The sequence below is a fragment of the Carcharhinus amblyrhynchos genome, chromosome 3 (genome assembly GCF_965287045.1).
Source record: "Carcharhinus amblyrhynchos chromosome 3, sCarAmb.v2.hapA, whole genome shotgun sequence".
Lineage (NCBI taxonomy): Eukaryota > Metazoa > Chordata > Chondrichthyes > Carcharhiniformes > Carcharhinidae > Carcharhinus > Carcharhinus amblyrhynchos.
The window spans coordinates 92,561,545-92,580,541 of NC_137326.1; the positions used below are offsets into that span (position 1 = coordinate 92,561,545).

The 18,997-nt window shown below is 39.7% G+C and overlaps 1 protein-coding gene across 1 annotated transcript in view; it reads right to left on the reverse strand.

The window, feature by feature from the left end:
* Positions 1–18,997, reverse strand: part of LOC145341447 (guanylate cyclase soluble subunit beta-2-like) — a 55,970-nt gene that overhangs the window by 10,020 nt on the left and 26,953 nt on the right. The window contains exons 9-14 of the mRNA XM_080186401.1: positions 13,886–14,102; positions 9,598–9,918; positions 5,800–5,948; positions 5,117–5,263; positions 4,814–4,968; positions 3,619–3,824 (exon numbers count right to left, since the gene is read on the reverse strand). Of these exons, the coding sequence (XP_080042527.1) occupies positions 3,619–3,824; positions 4,814–4,968; positions 5,117–5,263; positions 5,800–5,948; positions 9,598–9,918; positions 13,886–14,102 (1,195 nt within the window). The remainder of the gene's footprint in view (positions 1–3,618; positions 3,825–4,813; positions 4,969–5,116; positions 5,264–5,799; positions 5,949–9,597; positions 9,919–13,885; positions 14,103–18,997) is intronic.

Genomic DNA, 18,997 nt, shown 5'->3' on the forward strand with positions numbered 1-18,997 from the left:
TGTCCAACTGCAGGTGTGAGTGCAACCCCAGAAACCCCTGACTTTGCTCCTGGAGAAGCCTCTCCATGAGAGTTGCCACTCTCTCATTGGAGTAGGCTGTGTGCTCTGTAGTAAGACTGTGACAGGGACCATAGCACACAGGCCATCAGGGATCTCCTCCAGACCTTCCCTTGCATCTTACTGGACATCCAACATTTGGCTCCCGATGGATGAATCCAGAGACTCTTCATCTGCCTCAGACTCAGCCCAGCCCTGGTTTCTAGTAGTCCTCCAACTGCCAGCACCTTGGACCCTTTCTGACTCCTCCAGTGAGTCTAATGTGCCCTCATCACAGTGCAGTCCAAACTGCATTGACACACAATTGTATCTGCACTGGTGCTTGGTGCAGAGAGGAGATGTGTCTTGGTGCATTATTTGATAGTTCCTCCCCGAGTGTCAAGGGGGCCCTCGTGGTAAGCTGCATTTCATGAAGATGATGCTTCTGAGGGAAAAACAAAATATGTCAATTAAGAACATCCTAACTAAGCATCTGTGTAAGCACTACGGTTGCTTGCTAGAATGGACATATGCTTCACTGAGGCACTATAAATAGCCAAGCAATGCGTACTCAGGATTTGAACTCCTCACTGGAGATTCCACAACCCTGCTCTTCTTGCATACTCCCCCAGTCTCTCATCTGCCCACTGCATTTTTACTGTCCTCCTAGACTCCAGAATCTCTGACGTCTTTGGACCTTCCTCCTCACTTGCATTCCATGTTCATGGGGTCCATCTCAAACCTGTAAAGGATCACTCATTCTTGTGCACTCCAGTCTGTTTTGGTTTCTGTTCTGAATGTAAATAAGTGATTCATGAATCTACCCTTTATTAGAAACACCATTCCAGCCCAGCGAGTGACCCCTTCCTGGACAGCCAGCTTGAGCTGCCTTTCAGATTGGCATTCCTCACCCTTTAACACACATGGTGAGCAGCAGCATCTGCCACTGTTGGCAGGCACATGAATATGTGCAATTTGGCACTATGCATTTCTCACCCCTCAGCACTGTGACTTATGGCTACTCTCCAAAACACCTAGATTCAATTCCATGACAAGTTGGTACTTACCCTCGCGGAGCACAGAAGATCACTGTACTATTTCCAGCATTGGATCTATGTACAGTGCACTACATCATGCCCGCTCACCTGGGCAACCATCTCCATCCAGGACTTCTTTGGCTGGTAGGATGACCTCCTCTCTCCCATCCAGCAACATGAATATTTAGTGCTAACCACTCACTGCTTCCACTAGGGTACACAGGTAGTCATCTGAGAATTGCAGGGCAGTATGCCCACCAGCATTGGCACCCTACCTACTATGCCCACTAGATGCTGAGGGCATCACTTGTGTCAAAGTTTTCACTCTCTCATCGACAACTCTGAGGCTACTTCCCAAGTCCAGGCAGTCTTCAGGGAGAGTAATTAGCCAGCCAGCGTGAAATCGCATTGTTCTAACATTCACAAGCAGAAATGGACAATGAGGTAACTTCCAGCCCTGCTAATCAGAAGCTTCCAACGAGTACAAAATTCAGACTGATGGCTGGGTGATGTGGGCAACCAACCACCTAGCATGCTGGGCTCAGAACTTAGATCTTAGCTTGCCACCAGGTAGGATCCATTTAGGATCACCAGCTGCAGCTTAAGATGCTGAACTTTTTGGTTAAAAGCCAGAATGTTATGACAATTGTTTAATGGAGTCTGCAGCCACTTACATTGATGCACGGTTACTCAACAAGACGCACAAAAACCATCGAACCCATCTCAGAGCACTAGGAGAATTTTTGACATCCTTCAACTAATCTCCTAGTGCTCTGCAGGACACTGCTTTACCCGACAGAGTTAATCAAATTCTATTTTTTAATGACATGGGACTTTTTATGGGTGTGTTGCAGGGTTGCACACTATAATTCCATCCACTTTTCCCTGAAAAACAAGAGATGTTGGCTTTTATATCAAATGATTTACAAGTGTAATTATCAAACATCATGCCAAGGATAGACAGATTCCAGTGAAGAGGCACACCTATTTTACTGGTCTCTGTAATTACATACCTGTTTCTCAAAAGCATTGTTAAAGCACTCTTTATATGCAGCACTTTCATTATATGAATATTATGTTATTAGGTCGTATTATAAAATTAAAGTGGGGTCCTTCAACTGCAGATAAATTGCTACACTCTAAAATTATTATTTGCATACACTTAGCCCTGAATTTTCATGTAGACAGAGAGGCTGAAATGTGTGTTGGAGGTCAGGATCCAGAAGTTCCACCTTTGAACATGGAACATCATTTTGATGTCTGGGATCAGGGTAGGGGGGTGGTGGGGTGGGGGTGTTGGGAATTAGTCAGTTTTTTATTTAGACATTCATGACTCACAGGGATGACTGCACATGTTAATGTGCTGTTGTCATAGTCAGATCTGGCCTTGGTTAGTGGCTTGCCTAAAACATAACCTGTGTACTTTAGACCAAATCAAAGATGATCTAAAGTTGACAAAATTATTTGAAGAGGTAGATACCCTTTTGGTGATTTTGGGTTCCTTTTGGGATGTGGTCCTAGGACACCCTAGGGAGAGGCAAGATGCCTTTCGCAAGAGGCAAGGTTTGTTTTGAGAATGAAATAGTACCCTTTGGGAGAGGTAAAATGCCCTTTGGGATTGTTAAAGTAAGGACAAATTGAGTGTAAAAAGTATCTAAACTCATTTGGAACTGTCAAGAGAACTGGAATGAGAGTTGTAAAGATAGCCATCAAGCTCGTTGCCAAAGCAGCTGTTAAGTGAATTATCAAGATATGTGTCAAGATAGCTATCAAGATAGCTGTTAAGTGAACTAGCAAGATATCTGTCAAATGAATTATCAAGACATCTCTCAAGACAGCTGTCAGGGTAGCTGCCAATCTGTCAAGAAATTTAAATCTCCTGCCTTTTAAATTAAAATAAATCTGCAGTGTTAAAAAAAATCAGCGCTTTCTTTTTCACTTTTTCTGTTGGCATATGCCTGAGGACTATAATCATAGAATCAGCACTGCATGACTGATTTTACAACATTTCATTATCATAGGGGGATGCCTGTTATTTCACAATTTGATTGACAGCTCCAAGTAGTTATAAAGGGATTAGTTATCTTTGCTGAGGGGCCTTGAAATGGGATCATTCATACAATTATTTGTTTTCATAAGGGATTAAAGGAATTTAAATATTGTGAATGGGTGTTTATCAGAGAGATTTTTAAAAATAGTGAATTCATCAATGGACATACCTGTGATTCTGGACTAAAAGTCCAACCTTCCAGAGCATTTTTTTTGAGTCGTGTTTGTGGAGTCAGGAATTGTCCTGACTCTACTATTGATCCGGGAATGAAAATGCAAGCCTTAGTCTATTTGCAACATCACAAAAGATCTTTTTGTTCATTAATTTGTGATTATGAAAATAAATCCAATATCATATCCAGCACTGAATTTGTTAACGATCACCAAGTCTTTTGCAAATGCTATATTTTTCCAAAGAATTGAAGCTTTCCCACCTCAATCCTCCCTATGCATCAGAACTTCTAATTTGCATTTTATCATTTGAGGTCAACTTTACCTTTTTTAGGGCCATACTCTGCCTTTGATTCAGGTAGGGACTGCAAAGATTCTCGGCCTGAATCAGATTCCCTTGACGGCCTGCCCAGGATTTCATTTTCAGATGCAACCAAATTTCTAATGAGGAAATATGTGCACATCTTCCCCTTTCCCTTAACTTCGATTTCACCTCTTTCATGGATTTCAAAGTTTTTATCCTTAAGTGCTCTGAAATAGAAAATAAGTGAATTTAAATTTCATCATAGCAAGAAAGAAATGAATATCCTTGATATGTGGTTTCATTAAGAACAAACAACAAAGAAAAGTACACCACAGGCCTTTCGGTCCTCCAAGCCTACGCTGATCATGATGCCCTAACTGAGCTAAAAAAAATCTTTTGCCCTTACTTGGTCCATATCCCTTTATTCCCTCCCTATTCATTACCATCCAGATGCCACTTACATATAGCTAATGTGCTTGCTTCCACCACCTCCTCTGGCAGCGCATTCCAGGCATCCACCACTCTCTGCATGAAAAACTACCCACGCACATCTCCCTTAAACTTTCCCCCTCTCACCTTGAACCTGTGCCTCCTTGTAATTGATACTTCCTCCCTGGGAAAAAGCCTCTGACTATGCACCCTGTCTATGCCTCTCATAGTTTTGTAGACCTCTATCAGGTCTCCCCTCAGCCTCCGTCTTTCCAGTGAAAACAATCCTAGTTTATTCAACCTCTCCTCATAGTCAACACCCTTGAGAGCACGCAACATCCTGGTGAACCTTCTTTGCACTCTCTCTTCCACATCCTTCCGGTAGTGTGGTGAACTGTATACAATACTCCAAATGTGGCTTAACCAAGGTTTTATGTAGCTGCAACTTGATTTCCCAACTCTCGCACTCAATGCCCTGGCTGATGAAGGCAAGCATCCCTTATGCTTTCTTGATCACCTTGGCCAACTGTGTTGCCACCTTTAGGGAACTGTGAACCTGTACACCCAGATTCCTCTGGATGTGAATGTTCTGAAGGGTTCTGCCATTTACAGTATAATTTACTCCTAAATTTGATCCTCCAAAATGCATCACCTCGCACTTGTCTGAATTAAGAGATTTATTTTGGGATAGAAATTTTTCAGCTGGCCTTTCTCTTACATGTGTTTCAATAAAGTATATGTATTATATCAAGGTTATGCCACAAGAACATTGAACCGAATATTTTACCGGAAAGCACTAGGACTAAGGTGGATCTTGTTTGGCACGCCATGGCTTTCCATTCTTGAAGCTGTGTTGACCGTATCTCCAAAAAGGCAATATCGAGGCATCTTTTCACCAACGACTCCAGCCAGGACTGGGCCAGTGGTTATCCCAACTCTAATCTTTATGAAGAGATAGAGGTTACTCGTTATTAACATAATCATTAAAAACACAAACACATTTCTGCAATTCATTACTTTTGCACCAACCAATTTGCATGAATCAATACGTACACCTTAAGTTTTGGTGCTATTAAAAATAATAACGTACCTGGATAGGTTTACCAGTTACAGGATTTGTAACATCTTTAGCAGCTATGATCATTCCCAAGCCAAAATTTGCTACCCGCTCAGCATGTGAAGATACTGGTACAGGGACTCCTCCGACCACCATATAGGCATCTCCAATTGTCTCCACCTTTACAATTTGTAATAAAGATATACAATTAAAATATTGTCTTCTCAAGGTACTTGGGATTATACTTGCGATGTTAAATTATTGCTGTTTTTGTTAGTATTAATTAGCAGCAACTGTTATTAATCATAGAATCACGACAGTGCATCAAGTCTGCGCCAACAACAAACACCCAGGGGCCTATCCCCATAACCTCGTGCATTTACTCTGCTAATCACCTGACACTAAGGGGCAATTTATCATGGCCAATCAACCTAACCTACACATCTTTGAACTGTTGGAGGAAACCGGAGCACCCAGAGGAAACCCATGTAGACAGAGGGAGAATGTGCAAAGTCCACACAGACAGAAGGTTGGAATTGAACCCAGGTCCCTGGCACAGTGAAGCAACAGTGCAAACTGATGTGCCACTGTGCTACCCAGACATGCGTGTCAATCACTCTTGTTATTATACAGCATTCATCCTGCAGTTACATCAGTTAATAAAGTACAATTAGTACTGACATCCTGCACAGCCATTGCTTAAAGAAAATTGTTACCTTATAGACATCATGGACTGTAGTTAGTCTGTCAAACTTCAGGTACATGGTATTCAGCATCACCACTATTTGAATAGGTTCACATTGGGCACAGATGCTAGTAAATGTCACAACATCACTGAACAGTATAGTGCATTCCTTAAATTCACCTAGAGCAGGAAAATAATTTCAGTGCCAATTTAACAAACCTGTGAAAATCATTGTTACTGTCTGTTGATCTTTTGGAACTTGTCAGTTTGACAGTTCAATTTATATTTACAAATGAGAAGAATTTGCCCATTATAAAACTGTTATCAAAAGAATGGGCAAAAGATTGAGAACAGTTGCTTTAAGCATAGTTATTGACTCAATGCATGACTTTCCCAGGGGCGTAAGTGAGGCAAGGGAAAGTTATGAGGGTGATTTTCGTATATAATGCAGACCTAAGGGGGCAGTGAGGAGAGTGATTATGAGCGAAAGGCTCAAAACAATTTCAGAGTCAGGACTTATTTTAATTTGGGAAGAGAGCTGTCAGTTCTCAATAGAGGTCATTTTAACTTTTAATCAGTGATGATAATTTAACTTTTAATTAGTGATAGCAAGCTAGCAGTCAATTTTAGTAGATTTCACACGCTCCGCCCAGTGGAATAACACAAAATTACAGTAGGCGCTCAATTTAAATGGCCTACCAAGGTTCATATCTGTTTTGGACAGGAGAACTAGCTGTCCATTTCTCCACAGATCCATTCAAAAATCAACAACTTTAGGTAGAAGGTGAACAATAGGCTTATTTTTAACTTATCTCCTTTTACAACATGAACAGAGCAATTGAGAGATGTAACTTCCCTTGGGCATCTTTTAAGGGAATAATAAACATTTTAAGTAGAAGAGAAAGCACAGCTGTGGGGTGAATTCAAAGCCACCGCTATAGTCCTGATAAAATAGAAATGGAAGGTATAAATGCTTGTTACTTGAAATAAAAGCAGAAATTACAGAAAATACACATAGATCAGTCAGCACCTGTTAAGAGAAAAGACAAGTCATGTGTGAGGTAAGAATAAAAAGTGCTGGTAAAACTCAGCAGGTCAGGGAGTATCTGTGGAGAGAAAGTTACTGGGTAAAATTTTCCACTCTGCAAATTTTAATACAGGAACTTCATTACATCACCAGCATGGGGCGAGAAAATGAGATTTTCATGAAATTTTGCACTCATGTCACCATTTGTAGTCATGGTGGACATGAGCAGAAAATTGCCCCAACGTTTCAACTCTGATGACTGGTCACTCAATCTGAAATGTTAACTCTGTTTCACTCCCCAGATGCTGCCTAACCTGCTGTGTTTTTCCATCAAGTCTGCACTGGCCACAATTCCACCTAGGCTCTATCCCCATAGCCCCACACATTTACCCTTGTTACTCCCCTGACACTAAGGGGCAATTTAGCATAGCCAATTTTTTTTTAATTTCAGATTTCCATCATTTGCAGTATTTTACTTTGTATGAATAAAGTAAGATCTTGTTTTCATTGGAACGGGGTAGTTGCCTCCATAGTGGCGATGTGGTGACTTCCTGAACCTGACCATATTATCAAGGAGAAGACATGTTGTGCATACAGGCACTTTCTACCAGCTAAGAAGGGAAAGAATGTCAATGGTACATTAACACATACCTTCAATTGGTAGAACAACGCTGCCTATGATGGAATGGATGTAGTAAAGAAATTAACTGATTTGCAAAAGATACTGCAGAAATTGAGGTATTCATAGAATCTATAGTGCAGAAGAAGGCTATTTGGCCCATCACGTTTGCACTGGCCACAATTTCACCCAGGCTCTATCCCCATAGCCCCATGCATTTACCCTTGTTACTCCCCTGACACTAAGGGGCAATTTAGCATAGCCAATCCACACACCTTTGAACTGTGGGAGGAAACCAAAGCACCCAGACAAAACCCACACAGACACAGGGAGAATGTGCAAACTCCACACAGTGACCCAAGCTGGGAATCAAAGCCAGGTCCCTGGCACTGTGAGGCAGCAGTGCTTCACTGTGCCACCGTGCTACCCTACATTGATACAATTAACAACAAATTTATTTTATTAATAACAACATAAGAAACAGCAGTAAACCATACAGTATTTTGAACCTGTTCCACTACTTATTAAGATCATGACTCTCCTGCCCACTGCTCACATCCCATGATTCTTGAGTGGCCAAAAGTCTATTTCAACCTTAAATATGTTCAATGGTATTGGATCTACAACCCTTTGGGATAGAGAATTTCAAAGATTCACAAGCCTCTGAGTAAAAAATATTCTCCTAAGTTTTCAGAACTGAATGATCAATCTGTTAACCTGAGACTGTGACCCATGTTTCAAATTCCCCAGCCAAGGCTATTAACCTCTGAATCTCTACCCTGTCAACTCTCTTCAGAATCCTGTATGGTTCAGTGAGTTCACCTCAATTTCTTCTCAACTTTACTGGGTATAGGCTCCATTTGCTCAGTCTCTTATCATTGGAAAACCCTTTTATCCCAGGCATCATTCAAGTGAACCTTCACTGTACTGCCTCCAATGCAAGTAAATTCATCCTTAAGTAGGGAGACCAAAATTGTGCACTGTACTTCAAGTCTCACCAAAGCCACATACAATTGGAGCAAGACTACATTATTCCTATTCCCTTGCAATAGAGGTCAACATGTCGTTTGCCTTCTGAATTGCTTACTGTACCTTCAGCTAACTATCTATTTTCCTTGTGCATGCACACTGAAGTCCCACTGAACATCAATACTGATAGGTTTCACACCTTTTAAAACATATTCTGCTTTTCTATTTTCATGAACCAGAGTGAAAAACCTCACACTTCTCTATATTATACTCCGTAAGCATCTTATTGTCCAGCCACTTGGATTTTCCTGTATGGCTCTGCAACTTATTTATGTCCTCCTCAGAGCTTAAATTCCCACTTAGCTTGGTATTGTCAACAAACTTAAATATATTATTCTCTGTTTCTTAGTCTAAGTAATTAACATAGGTCATAAATAGCTGACGCCAATGAGCATATAAAGCAGCCTCTCTGATGTATCTAGCATTTGCATACCATCTTCACCTTCACGGTGGCTGTTAAGTGGTATCTGTATCCAAAGATGGCATGTAAATACTGTAGCGATTTTAGATTGCTTCAACTGCTGACTGAACAGTGGAAGCTCTAGCATTTGAACTTGTGGAACTTATACCCAGGTCACGGATTGCATTGCAAATTAAATTGCTATCTGTAAAGGACAATTCCATGTGTAACTTTGCCTGCAAGGAAAATATTTCAATTGACAGAACAAGATTTCAGAACTGGTCATCACTCTGTAGGATATCACAAATGATCATTTTAAATTTCTTGCAAGCTTTCTTAAACATGCACTTACATTGCCATGTCATCATGCAATTACATCAACAGGATTCATAGGCTTTTGAATCAGGAAGCAAGATGGGGTTAGAAGAAGTTGGAATTCATCACATTTTCTAACTTCAATGAACACCGGAGTGATTTACTCCTAGTTTCTTGAAGTGCGAAAGGGCCATTAAAGGAAAACAGTACTGAAATCGTAGCTGAACTTCAATGACTGAATATTGGTTGTACAGAACAGTTAATGCCCAAGTAACAATGTTAATGCCTTCCAAAGAATGAAAGCCTGGAAACATACTGTAACATTTATCAATATTTCATTATCCAATTTTCGTTTTTGAGTTTTAACTGGCAATGAATCAAACCTCCATAGTCAGTGTATTTATATAATACTAAAATAAACTATTTCAAGCCCATTCACCTGCCTCAACTTTTTTGCCTTCTTTGAGCTGGTTTGCCACATGTTTTGGCAGCATTGCATAGAGCAATGCTTCTGTTTTCTTCTTTTCTTCCTCTAAGTGCTTGGACAAGATTCTCAGTTCTTCTTTCTTTCTTTCAAGCTGATTGGATAATTCCATCTCAGCAAGTCTCTGCTGATTCAGAAGAATAAGGTCTCTGGTCACATCATGAGAGGCGATATCGGAAATGTGCAAGTGCCTTTCTTCAAGCTCATGCAAGCTACGCAGCAGAGGAGAGCACAGATACAACATGCATTGTATATTTTCCATCCACACCATTTGACCTGGAGGAAGATGATGAAAATCATTGTGAGGAGCACTTATTGCAAAACTAACTCTTTAGTAATGTCTCCATTTTTTTGCCTTAACTTGACTTTAGCACATTTCTATCAAATGCATCAGTCAGTTTACTTCAACTATAACTCCTTCTCCTTAGAAAATTTTCCTTTTCATTAGTTCTGTATCGTAAGTGTAACTGGGCAGTAGGTCTGTCCACCTGATGATCATCCTGCTGATCCTAGGAATTTTGGCAGTCATTCTCATTCACATAATGTTAGAAGCTCTGAATGGGGCATTCATCTGCACCAAGGAGATGACTTCGGATGAGAATAGGAAATCCTTAATGGAATAAAAACAACTTCAGGCTCCCATTAGATCAAGTGTAACATTCCAGTCAGAGAGTGTGAATCATTTATGCGGTAATCAACTTCACTGCCTAGAGTGGGCTGTTGAATTTTACTAACACTGGTACATCTATGATGGTAACGACAGTAAACGTGACTTCCAATTTTACTCAATCGTTACTTTTTTATATGCTAATATTCACTCCTATGAGGCATCAAGCTCGCTAGAAGTGAGATGGAAAGATTGCTACTTGGCCAGAAATAATCAAGCCTCAGTGGGACACATCCCTATCCAATTTCCTGCCTCTGCCTGAGTTATTTTTCTAGTTGGTCAAGAATAAAAAAGAGCCCAAATCTCGAATGAGAAGCTAGTTGAAATATGCTTCAGATTAAAATCTTTTTGAAATTCTGCATATGGATATAATTGTAAGTACATATGGTGCTTGCAAGTCTAAAGAGGGAAAAGTTGTAAATATTAATTCACAGTTAAATGATGGTAGTGGTTAGAATCATAGAATTTTACAGTGCACAAGGAGGAAATTCAGCCCATCGAGGCTGAAGAGACCACAATCCCACCTAGGCTCTATCCCCAACTAATACCCCCTGACACTAAGGAGCAACTTTGCATGGCCAATCCATCTAACCATTATTGTGAAAGCTTTTTATTCTCACCTTTCAGATTGGCAATGTACTTTTGCAGATAATTTGATTTTCTCTTTAGGCTTGCAAGCATCATATGTACTTACATCTATATTCAAATGTATATAGAGAATTTTAAAAAAGACTTTAATCTTAAGCATATTTCAACTGGTTTCTCATTTGAGATTTGGAATATTTTATTCTTGACTAACTAGATGCAAAGAATCTTTATAAAATGCCACATATCAAAATATTAAATTTGAAGCAAAGTACATTATACTTAAGCATATTGGAGATTCACATTGTGAACTTTGTTGCTTTGGTCATGTCATAAAGTGCATCCCATAACAAACGTTCTGATTTGTTCATACATATTAACAACCTGCATTTACATGACACTATTAACATAAAAAGATGTTCCTTTCACAAATAGATGTAAAGAAACAGATGTCAAGGCAGGAAGGGAGAAATAGGAGAAATGTCAAAATCTTGTTCAAAGAGATGGATCTAAATGTAAAATGAGAATGAGAAGCTAAGGCAAAAAAAATTCTAAAGATAAGGACCCAGTTAACTAAAGCGTCTGACATAATGGTGAAGCAAAGAGACAGAAGCAAACAAGAAAGAGGTGATAGAGGAATAAAGACCAGAAAATATAGCTTCAGAGTGCTTGTAGTTTTGGTGCAATAGTTTCAAAATGGCATACACATGCTTCGGGAACATCTGTGCTCCACACCATATGCCAATTTGGATATCTCAGGAGTTATATGGATTAAGAATACACTTGGAAGTATGCAGAGTAGACAGAATGTGAATCAGTCAGCATGCAATGCTAGTTCAATCTCTATGCTGCTATTTTTAACCATGTTGCTCCAATTAATGCCTTATATTAAACTCACACAACTGAGCATAGTTTCAGTAGCAGGAAGAACCACAGAACCATAGGATCCCTACAGTGCAGAGGAGGCCACTCAGCCCATCTGTACCAACTGTCTGAAAGAGCATCTCACCTATACCCACCCCTGTGCATTTACCATGGCTAATCTACATTACCTACACAACTTTTGACACTAAGGGACAATTTAGCATGGCTGAATCACTTAACCTGCACAGCCTTGGGCTTTGGGAGAAAACTGGAACACCCAGAGGAAACCCACACAGACATGATGAGAATGTGCAAACTCCACACAAAGAGTCACCCAAGGCTGGAATTGAATTCAGGATTCCTGTCTCTGTGCTGAGGCATTGTACCACCGCACTGCATATAAGTGCTATTTATAGGAATTACCAATCATTCTCAGGTAAATTACTAATTCATTTCTATTAGAACTATGTGAGTTTGTCAAAGTGCTAATTGATTTCCAGAGATGCTTAAAGTTGGTAATTCAACATGCAATGATGCTGCATCTGGATTGGTTGCAACTTCAAGGCTTCTGGTCAGTGAACTTGCTCCCAAGCACACATGGCCAGGATATATACATGGCAGCCACACTGCCACACAAAACATCATAGAACAGATTATTCTGGGGTGCTTCACTGCTTGGACTGCTCTGGAGGTGTCCTATTGTACTCACGAGAGAGTTGTCCCAATTGGTCATGGTCTCCTATACCTGCAAAATTCTACTCTCATGAGGGAACAGCTTTTGCCACCAGGGATACACCAAGTGGTTCAAGGACAGAAGGAGGAAGAAAAGGAAGGGAAGGAATAAGGAAGGAAGCAAGGAAGGAAAGAGGCAACCAACACATACCATTTCTGGCCTGGTGTCCATGGATGTTTCATCCAAATAAACAACTCCAATATGTATTCTATTACAATCACCCAGCTTACCGTCCTGCTGTCACTAATAAGCATACCATCCTCTTGGTCACAATGCTGAAATAAAGACCAATATAACTATTCCAAACTAGCTTTATCAAACAAACAATCCAATATTCCATGTAAAAGCCAATGAGTCGCCATAGGGTGTATTCCCTTAGTGCCAAATGCTCTCAGGAAGATCATGGGAGAATTAATGGACAAAGATTTTTAATTTAGAACATTAGACCAGAAGGTCACATAGCCAGCAAGAGGGATGATGGATAGCTGAGACTTGGTGCAAGAAAGGGTAAGTTGGAAGGTGTTGGATGGAGAGCCAACAAGGAGTGTGTGACAATAATTGAGTCATAATGTTATATGGGTTTCAACTTTCAATGGTGGAAGGTTGAGGTGAGGGTGGAGACAGACAATGTTGTACAGGAGGTCAGAAGTGATCTTGATAATCAATGGGATGTGAGATTTTAAGCTAGGTTCATGGGCAATATGAGTCAGTCTGAGGTCATGGTTCAGGGAGGAATTTGGAGCAGAGTCCAAAATGGAAAACTTTGGTCTTACTGACATGGTCTCCCTATTTAGATTCAGAAAATACAAAATACAATCTTGTACATTTTGATTTGAAATCAGTGAGCCTTTAAAACATGTATGTGTGGTTAGTTCTTGCAATGTCTTCACTGAGTCATATTATGGCACTGGCCGGAAAGGATATGGAAGTCATTGTGCAGGACCACCAAATTTGTACATGCACAAAACTGATACTCAATTGTCTGTGTATTTATAGCTAACTCTTTGAATGTAAATTCAATTTCTTCTGATTTTTGGGTCTTTGTGCCTCCTTGAAGCTATTATCCTGAAGAAGTCATTAGCAGGGATTAAACAAAATAAAAATATCGAACAATAAACCTAGAGCTAATTATTCACAACTTTTAAAAAGGCAAAATAAGAAAGTTTAGTAATTGATTGGGACTCCATTGCATCATGGAGGAGCATTGACTGTGTTTGAATATGTAAGAATGGATTTGTACAAGAGATATCCCATTAAATGGACAATGGAAGAGATAATATTGTTACAAGAAATGATTTGCCAATCTAGATCTTTTTTGATTTTTTTTACATTCCAAGCTATCTTTCACTGTAGATAAACATATATTTTAAAAGTTGCTTCATTTTCTTTCACACCTCTTAGTTCCAGCATTGGACGATGTTTCCATGATTCTGGCATCATTTCCTGTTTTGTTCTTAACACAAATTGACTATTAATGAATTTCCGCACACTTGATATTATGAATGTTACTTCCGGGTGAACAATGGTGAAGTATTCATCAAGTCGGATGTCCATTGTCTGAAGACCTGGGACTACCTTCTGTATATTTATCCCTGCTTGTTTTACCCTAAGCTTAAAAGGCCAAGAGCAAGTGGTTAGCATAAAACATTTCAATGATCAACATTTTCTCAATAAATAAATTAAATCATCAACTTGCAGTGCACAATATTAAAAGACAAAACATCTTCTTATGTTTAGTTATATAGAGTTGATCAGTGTTACCTTTTGGAAAGCATTTAATCAGCTTTCAAAACCAAATATACCATTAATTTCTAATAGGGCCTTACTGTACATGTTTAGCATTTGTATGCAGTGATTTCCAATTCATTCTTGTGTCAGTCTAAGCCATGGCTCCAGATTTAAATGGTGCTTACAACATTACAAAATTAGACTATTTTGCCCAGAATTGTTGTTGAGGTATAAATGCACCATTAAAATTTCTAGTCACAATTTAAGGACTTAATGCTATATAATACTTTGATGAAATGAATTAGGAATAACTAAACTAATTGACCTAATTACAGGATAAGCGTGGTTTTGTGGTACTGTATCTGCTTTTTCAATTTATGCAAATACAACTTCGTAATTCAAAACGATAAAAAGTATCCGATTTGGAGAGCATGCAAAACCAGTTGTGCATCTTACAACACTGATGAAGCAGCTGAAGTAAATACATTTCAGTTTATAAGATCAGAAAGTTCCTAATACTGATTTTTTTGTGTTAAGATTGAATTATAAAAATTTAGGGACAGGAATAAGTCACTTAGCACCCCTGAGCCACCATTCTAAAATATTATGGTTGATCTGTAATCAACTTTCATATCTTCACCCTTTCCCTTTTGTTCATTAAAATCTGTAAATAACAAAAATCTATTAATCTCAGATTCAAATTTACAATTGATCTATATGAGGGGGTCAACAATTTTTATTTTTCCCTGATGAGCCTTTTTAAGAAATTTGCCTAAAATAGAAACTGATTGGAGTCACAAAAACAAAAGATTAAAATTAGCAAAACATTGATTTTCGGCTCACAATAAAACATCAATGACAAATTCATTTATAAACACGAAATAATGTTTTTGGCAGGGTCAGTGGGGTAAGTATCCAGGAGTTAGAAGTGATTTTAATCCTTCTAACCTTTCCTTGGTAACTATTCTGCTGAGACTTGGAATCATCTGAGGTCTTTGATTTAAATCAGGGTATCACATAGTTTCAGAGCCCATTGTAAATTTAAACTTCTCCGGCAAATACTATGCGGTCATTGTATGGGGACTTCTGGTGGGTCCTCCAATGCATCTTCTGGGATACCACTGGAGAACAACTCCTGGAAATCACAAGTTGTGGGCCATTCTTCTTAAGGTGTGATACGCAGAATGTCAGGTGTGGTCTAACAAGGGCTTTGTACAGTTGATCTATTTAGTGTAATGGATTAATTGTACCTGTTTAATATGCTAATCAGATACTGTGTACATCATCACAGGAAGTGATGCAACATTTCAGGATTTGCTTTCAGGATTTGCGGAGCCTCAAATAAGATACAGCCAAAGCAGTAAGATTTCTTCCAATCAAGCTTGTGCCTTGTATTGGCTCTATAGGCTCAATAAAAATCAGGGGAACAATTCCAATAGTATTACAAAATATACTTTTCCATTGTGTTCTCATCCTCTATATTTAAAAACCAGTGTTCCATTAGCCATTTTGATTCTTTTCTCTACTTGTTCATAGCATTTTAATTATATGTATACTCGAACCCCACCCCTAATTGTCTTTGGGCCTTCTTTTCTTGTTTTCACTTTTGTATGCTGTTCTTTTTTCTTTATGCCCATAATGAATGTCCTCACATTTGTTGACATTGAAATCTATTCGCCACAGTTTTTCCCATTCAATTCATCCATTAATATATCCATGGTTTTATGGTTCCATTAGCTTGCAGTTTTGGGCGCCGTACTTACGCAAGGATATTTTGGCCTTGGAGGGAGTGCAGAGGAGGTTTACTAGGCTGATGCCGGAGTTGAGGGGGTTGAGCTATGAGGAGAGGCTGAATAGATTAGGCTTGTACTCGTTAGAGTTTAGAAGAATGAGGGGAGATCTCATTGAGACGTATAAGATGATGAATGGGATGGATAGGATAGAGGTGGAGAGACTCTTCCCGCTCAGAAAGGAAAGTAGGACTAGAGGGCATAGCCTCAAGATAAAGGGGGGGCGGTTTAGAACAGAGTTGAGGAGGAACTTCTTCACTCAAAGGGTGGTGAATCTCTGGAATTCTCTGCCCGTTGAAGTGTTGGAGGCTGCCTCGCTAAATATTTTTAAGACGCGGGTTGATGGGTTTTTGATGAGAGTGGGGATTAAGGGTTATGGGGAGGGGGCGGGAATGTGGAACTGAGCCACGACAGATCAGCCATGATCTTATTGAATGGCGGGGCAGGCTCGAAGGGCTAGTTGGCCTACTCCTGCTCCTATTTCTTATGTTCTTATGTTACCTTTGTGTTATCTGTAAATCTGCATCTCTGATTTTTCTATTTCATCATCTATGTTGTTAACAAATACAGTGCATAGTTGAGGCTCCAACACACCACAAGTCACATCCCCCTTATTCCACTCTCTGTCAATTTCTGATTCAATTTAATTGCCCCATCAGTTTCCTAACCAGGTCAATAAAGTGCCTTCAATTCTATGGTTTCAACTTTAACCAACAATCTGTTATGAGATGTTTTATTAAATGCCTTCTGGAAGTTCATGTAAACAATATGCATTGCCATTCCCCTGTTCACTACTTTAGCCACGTCTTCAAATAATTTAATCAGGTTTGACAGACACGATCTACACTTTTTACAAATCCATCCTCACTCTCTTTGATCAGCTAGAAATTTTTAACGTGTTCAACTATCTTCTCCTTAATAATATGACGATATATTGATCTGACAAAAGACTAGCTGCATTAAAAATCTCAATATTCTCCGAAGGACTCCAATGGTCCAAAGATGTGCAGGTTAGGGGAAGTGGCAATGCTAAATTGTCGATTAGTGTCCCGAGATGTGTAAGTTATATGGATTAGCCATGGTAAATGTGTGGAGTTACAGGGATAGGGCAGGGGAGAGGGTCTGGGTAAGATACTCCATCAGAGAGCCAGTGCAGACTCGATGAGTTGAATGACCTCTTCTGTACTGCAGGGATTCTATGACTCCCTGGATTGTTCCGTAAGTAATAGAGCAATATAGACTAAGAATCATCAAGCAGAATTTCCAGTCCTGCAGTGGCAAGACTTGTCAAGGGAAATGTGGCAGGCCAGTCAAACATCCACTGACTTTCAGTGGGACCTGATGATCTTGGCACTGGGCAAGACTGGAAATTTCTGCCCATAGAATCAACCAAGCATACAACATAGAAGGAGGCCAGTTCACCATTTGTGCATGTACTGTCTCTTAGAAAGCGTGGATCAATTTAGGCCCACACCTCAGCCTTTTCCCTACAATTGTGCAAATTAGTCTTCTTTAAAAACACATTTTTGTGAAGGTTTCTGGGGAAACTTTCAGATAGTGCAGCCTAGATTTTAACATCCTCCCTGTGAAAAAAAGTCTCCTCATTTTGTCTCGTAAAATCTACCACCTCTTGTTACTGACCCGCTTGTCAAGAGAGCAGTTTTTTCTGCTTGTTGCATCAACTCCATTCATAATTTTGAATAGTTTATTAGCATTCCTCTGAACATTCCTTACTCAAAGAACAGTCCTATCTTCTCCAATCTCTCCATTGTTGAAGTACCTTATGCCCAGTATTATCCAGCTAAACCCCCTCTGCATCCTTTCCGAGGACTAAAGTGCGATGCCCAGAATTATACACAACATTCCAGTCTGTGATTTGTAAAAAGTTTAGCACGATTTCCGTGTTTTTCTCTTTATTGTCGCTGTTTACATTGCAAAGTTTTCCATAAAATTTCTTATCAATTGAGAATCAAGTGGAATACAGGCTGTTAGAGGGGAGGTGAAAAAAATACATTATAGAAGCAAAGAGGGATTATGCGAAAAGACCGGCATCCCACAGGATGTGTAAATAATAAAATAGTGGGAAAAGGAAAAATAGGAGAAGTAGGGCCAATGAGGAAACCTAAAAGGGAATTTACACAAGGGGCATGGCTCAGATATTAAATTTGCACCTGTTATTGTTGGATGACATAATAGTGTAAATTTTTTGGGGTCTGAATGGAGTTTGCATGTTTTCCCCATTCCTGCTTGGGTTGTGGGTGGCATGGGGGCACAATGGTTAGCACTGCTGCCTCGCAGCACTAGGGACCTGGGTTGGGATTCCTGGCTTTTGTCACTGTCTGTGCAGAGTCTACGCGTTCTTCCTTTGTCTGCGTGGGTTTCCTCCCACAGTCCAAAAGATGTGCTGGTTAGGTGCATTGACCATGCTAAATTCTCCCTCAATGTACCCAAACAGGTGCCAGAGTGTGGCGACTTGGGGATTTTCACAGTAACTTCATTATTGTTAATGTGAACCTACTTGTGACACTAATAAATAAACTTTACATTTCTGGAAGTGCTTTTTAAAATCTCCTAGACACAGGCAGCAATTCTTTCTACTTATAAAGGACTGGCCATTTATATGACTTTACAGCTTGACAGGCCAATAAAGCTTAATAACAAGTCATGACTTCTATAAAGTTTCATAATTTCCTTATTGTTGGTTAAGTCCCTTGATTCAATGAGCATGGAAGCTATTTGAAATCAGTGTTGAGTTTAAATTGCTCTGCTGAGTCTGGCTTTCCCATCCATACCCCAATTCCCCTCCTGATGAAAATATGTGTTGGAAATGAGAGTGATCTGGATCCTGCCTACCATTTTGAGGTCTCCATCGGTCTACAAAAATCCAGACATGTTTTTCTTCCCAATGTCCATCACTTCATGCTTTCCCACCATAAACTGCATTTGCCATATGTCTAGCAATTTCACCAGTCTATACCAGTGCATCTG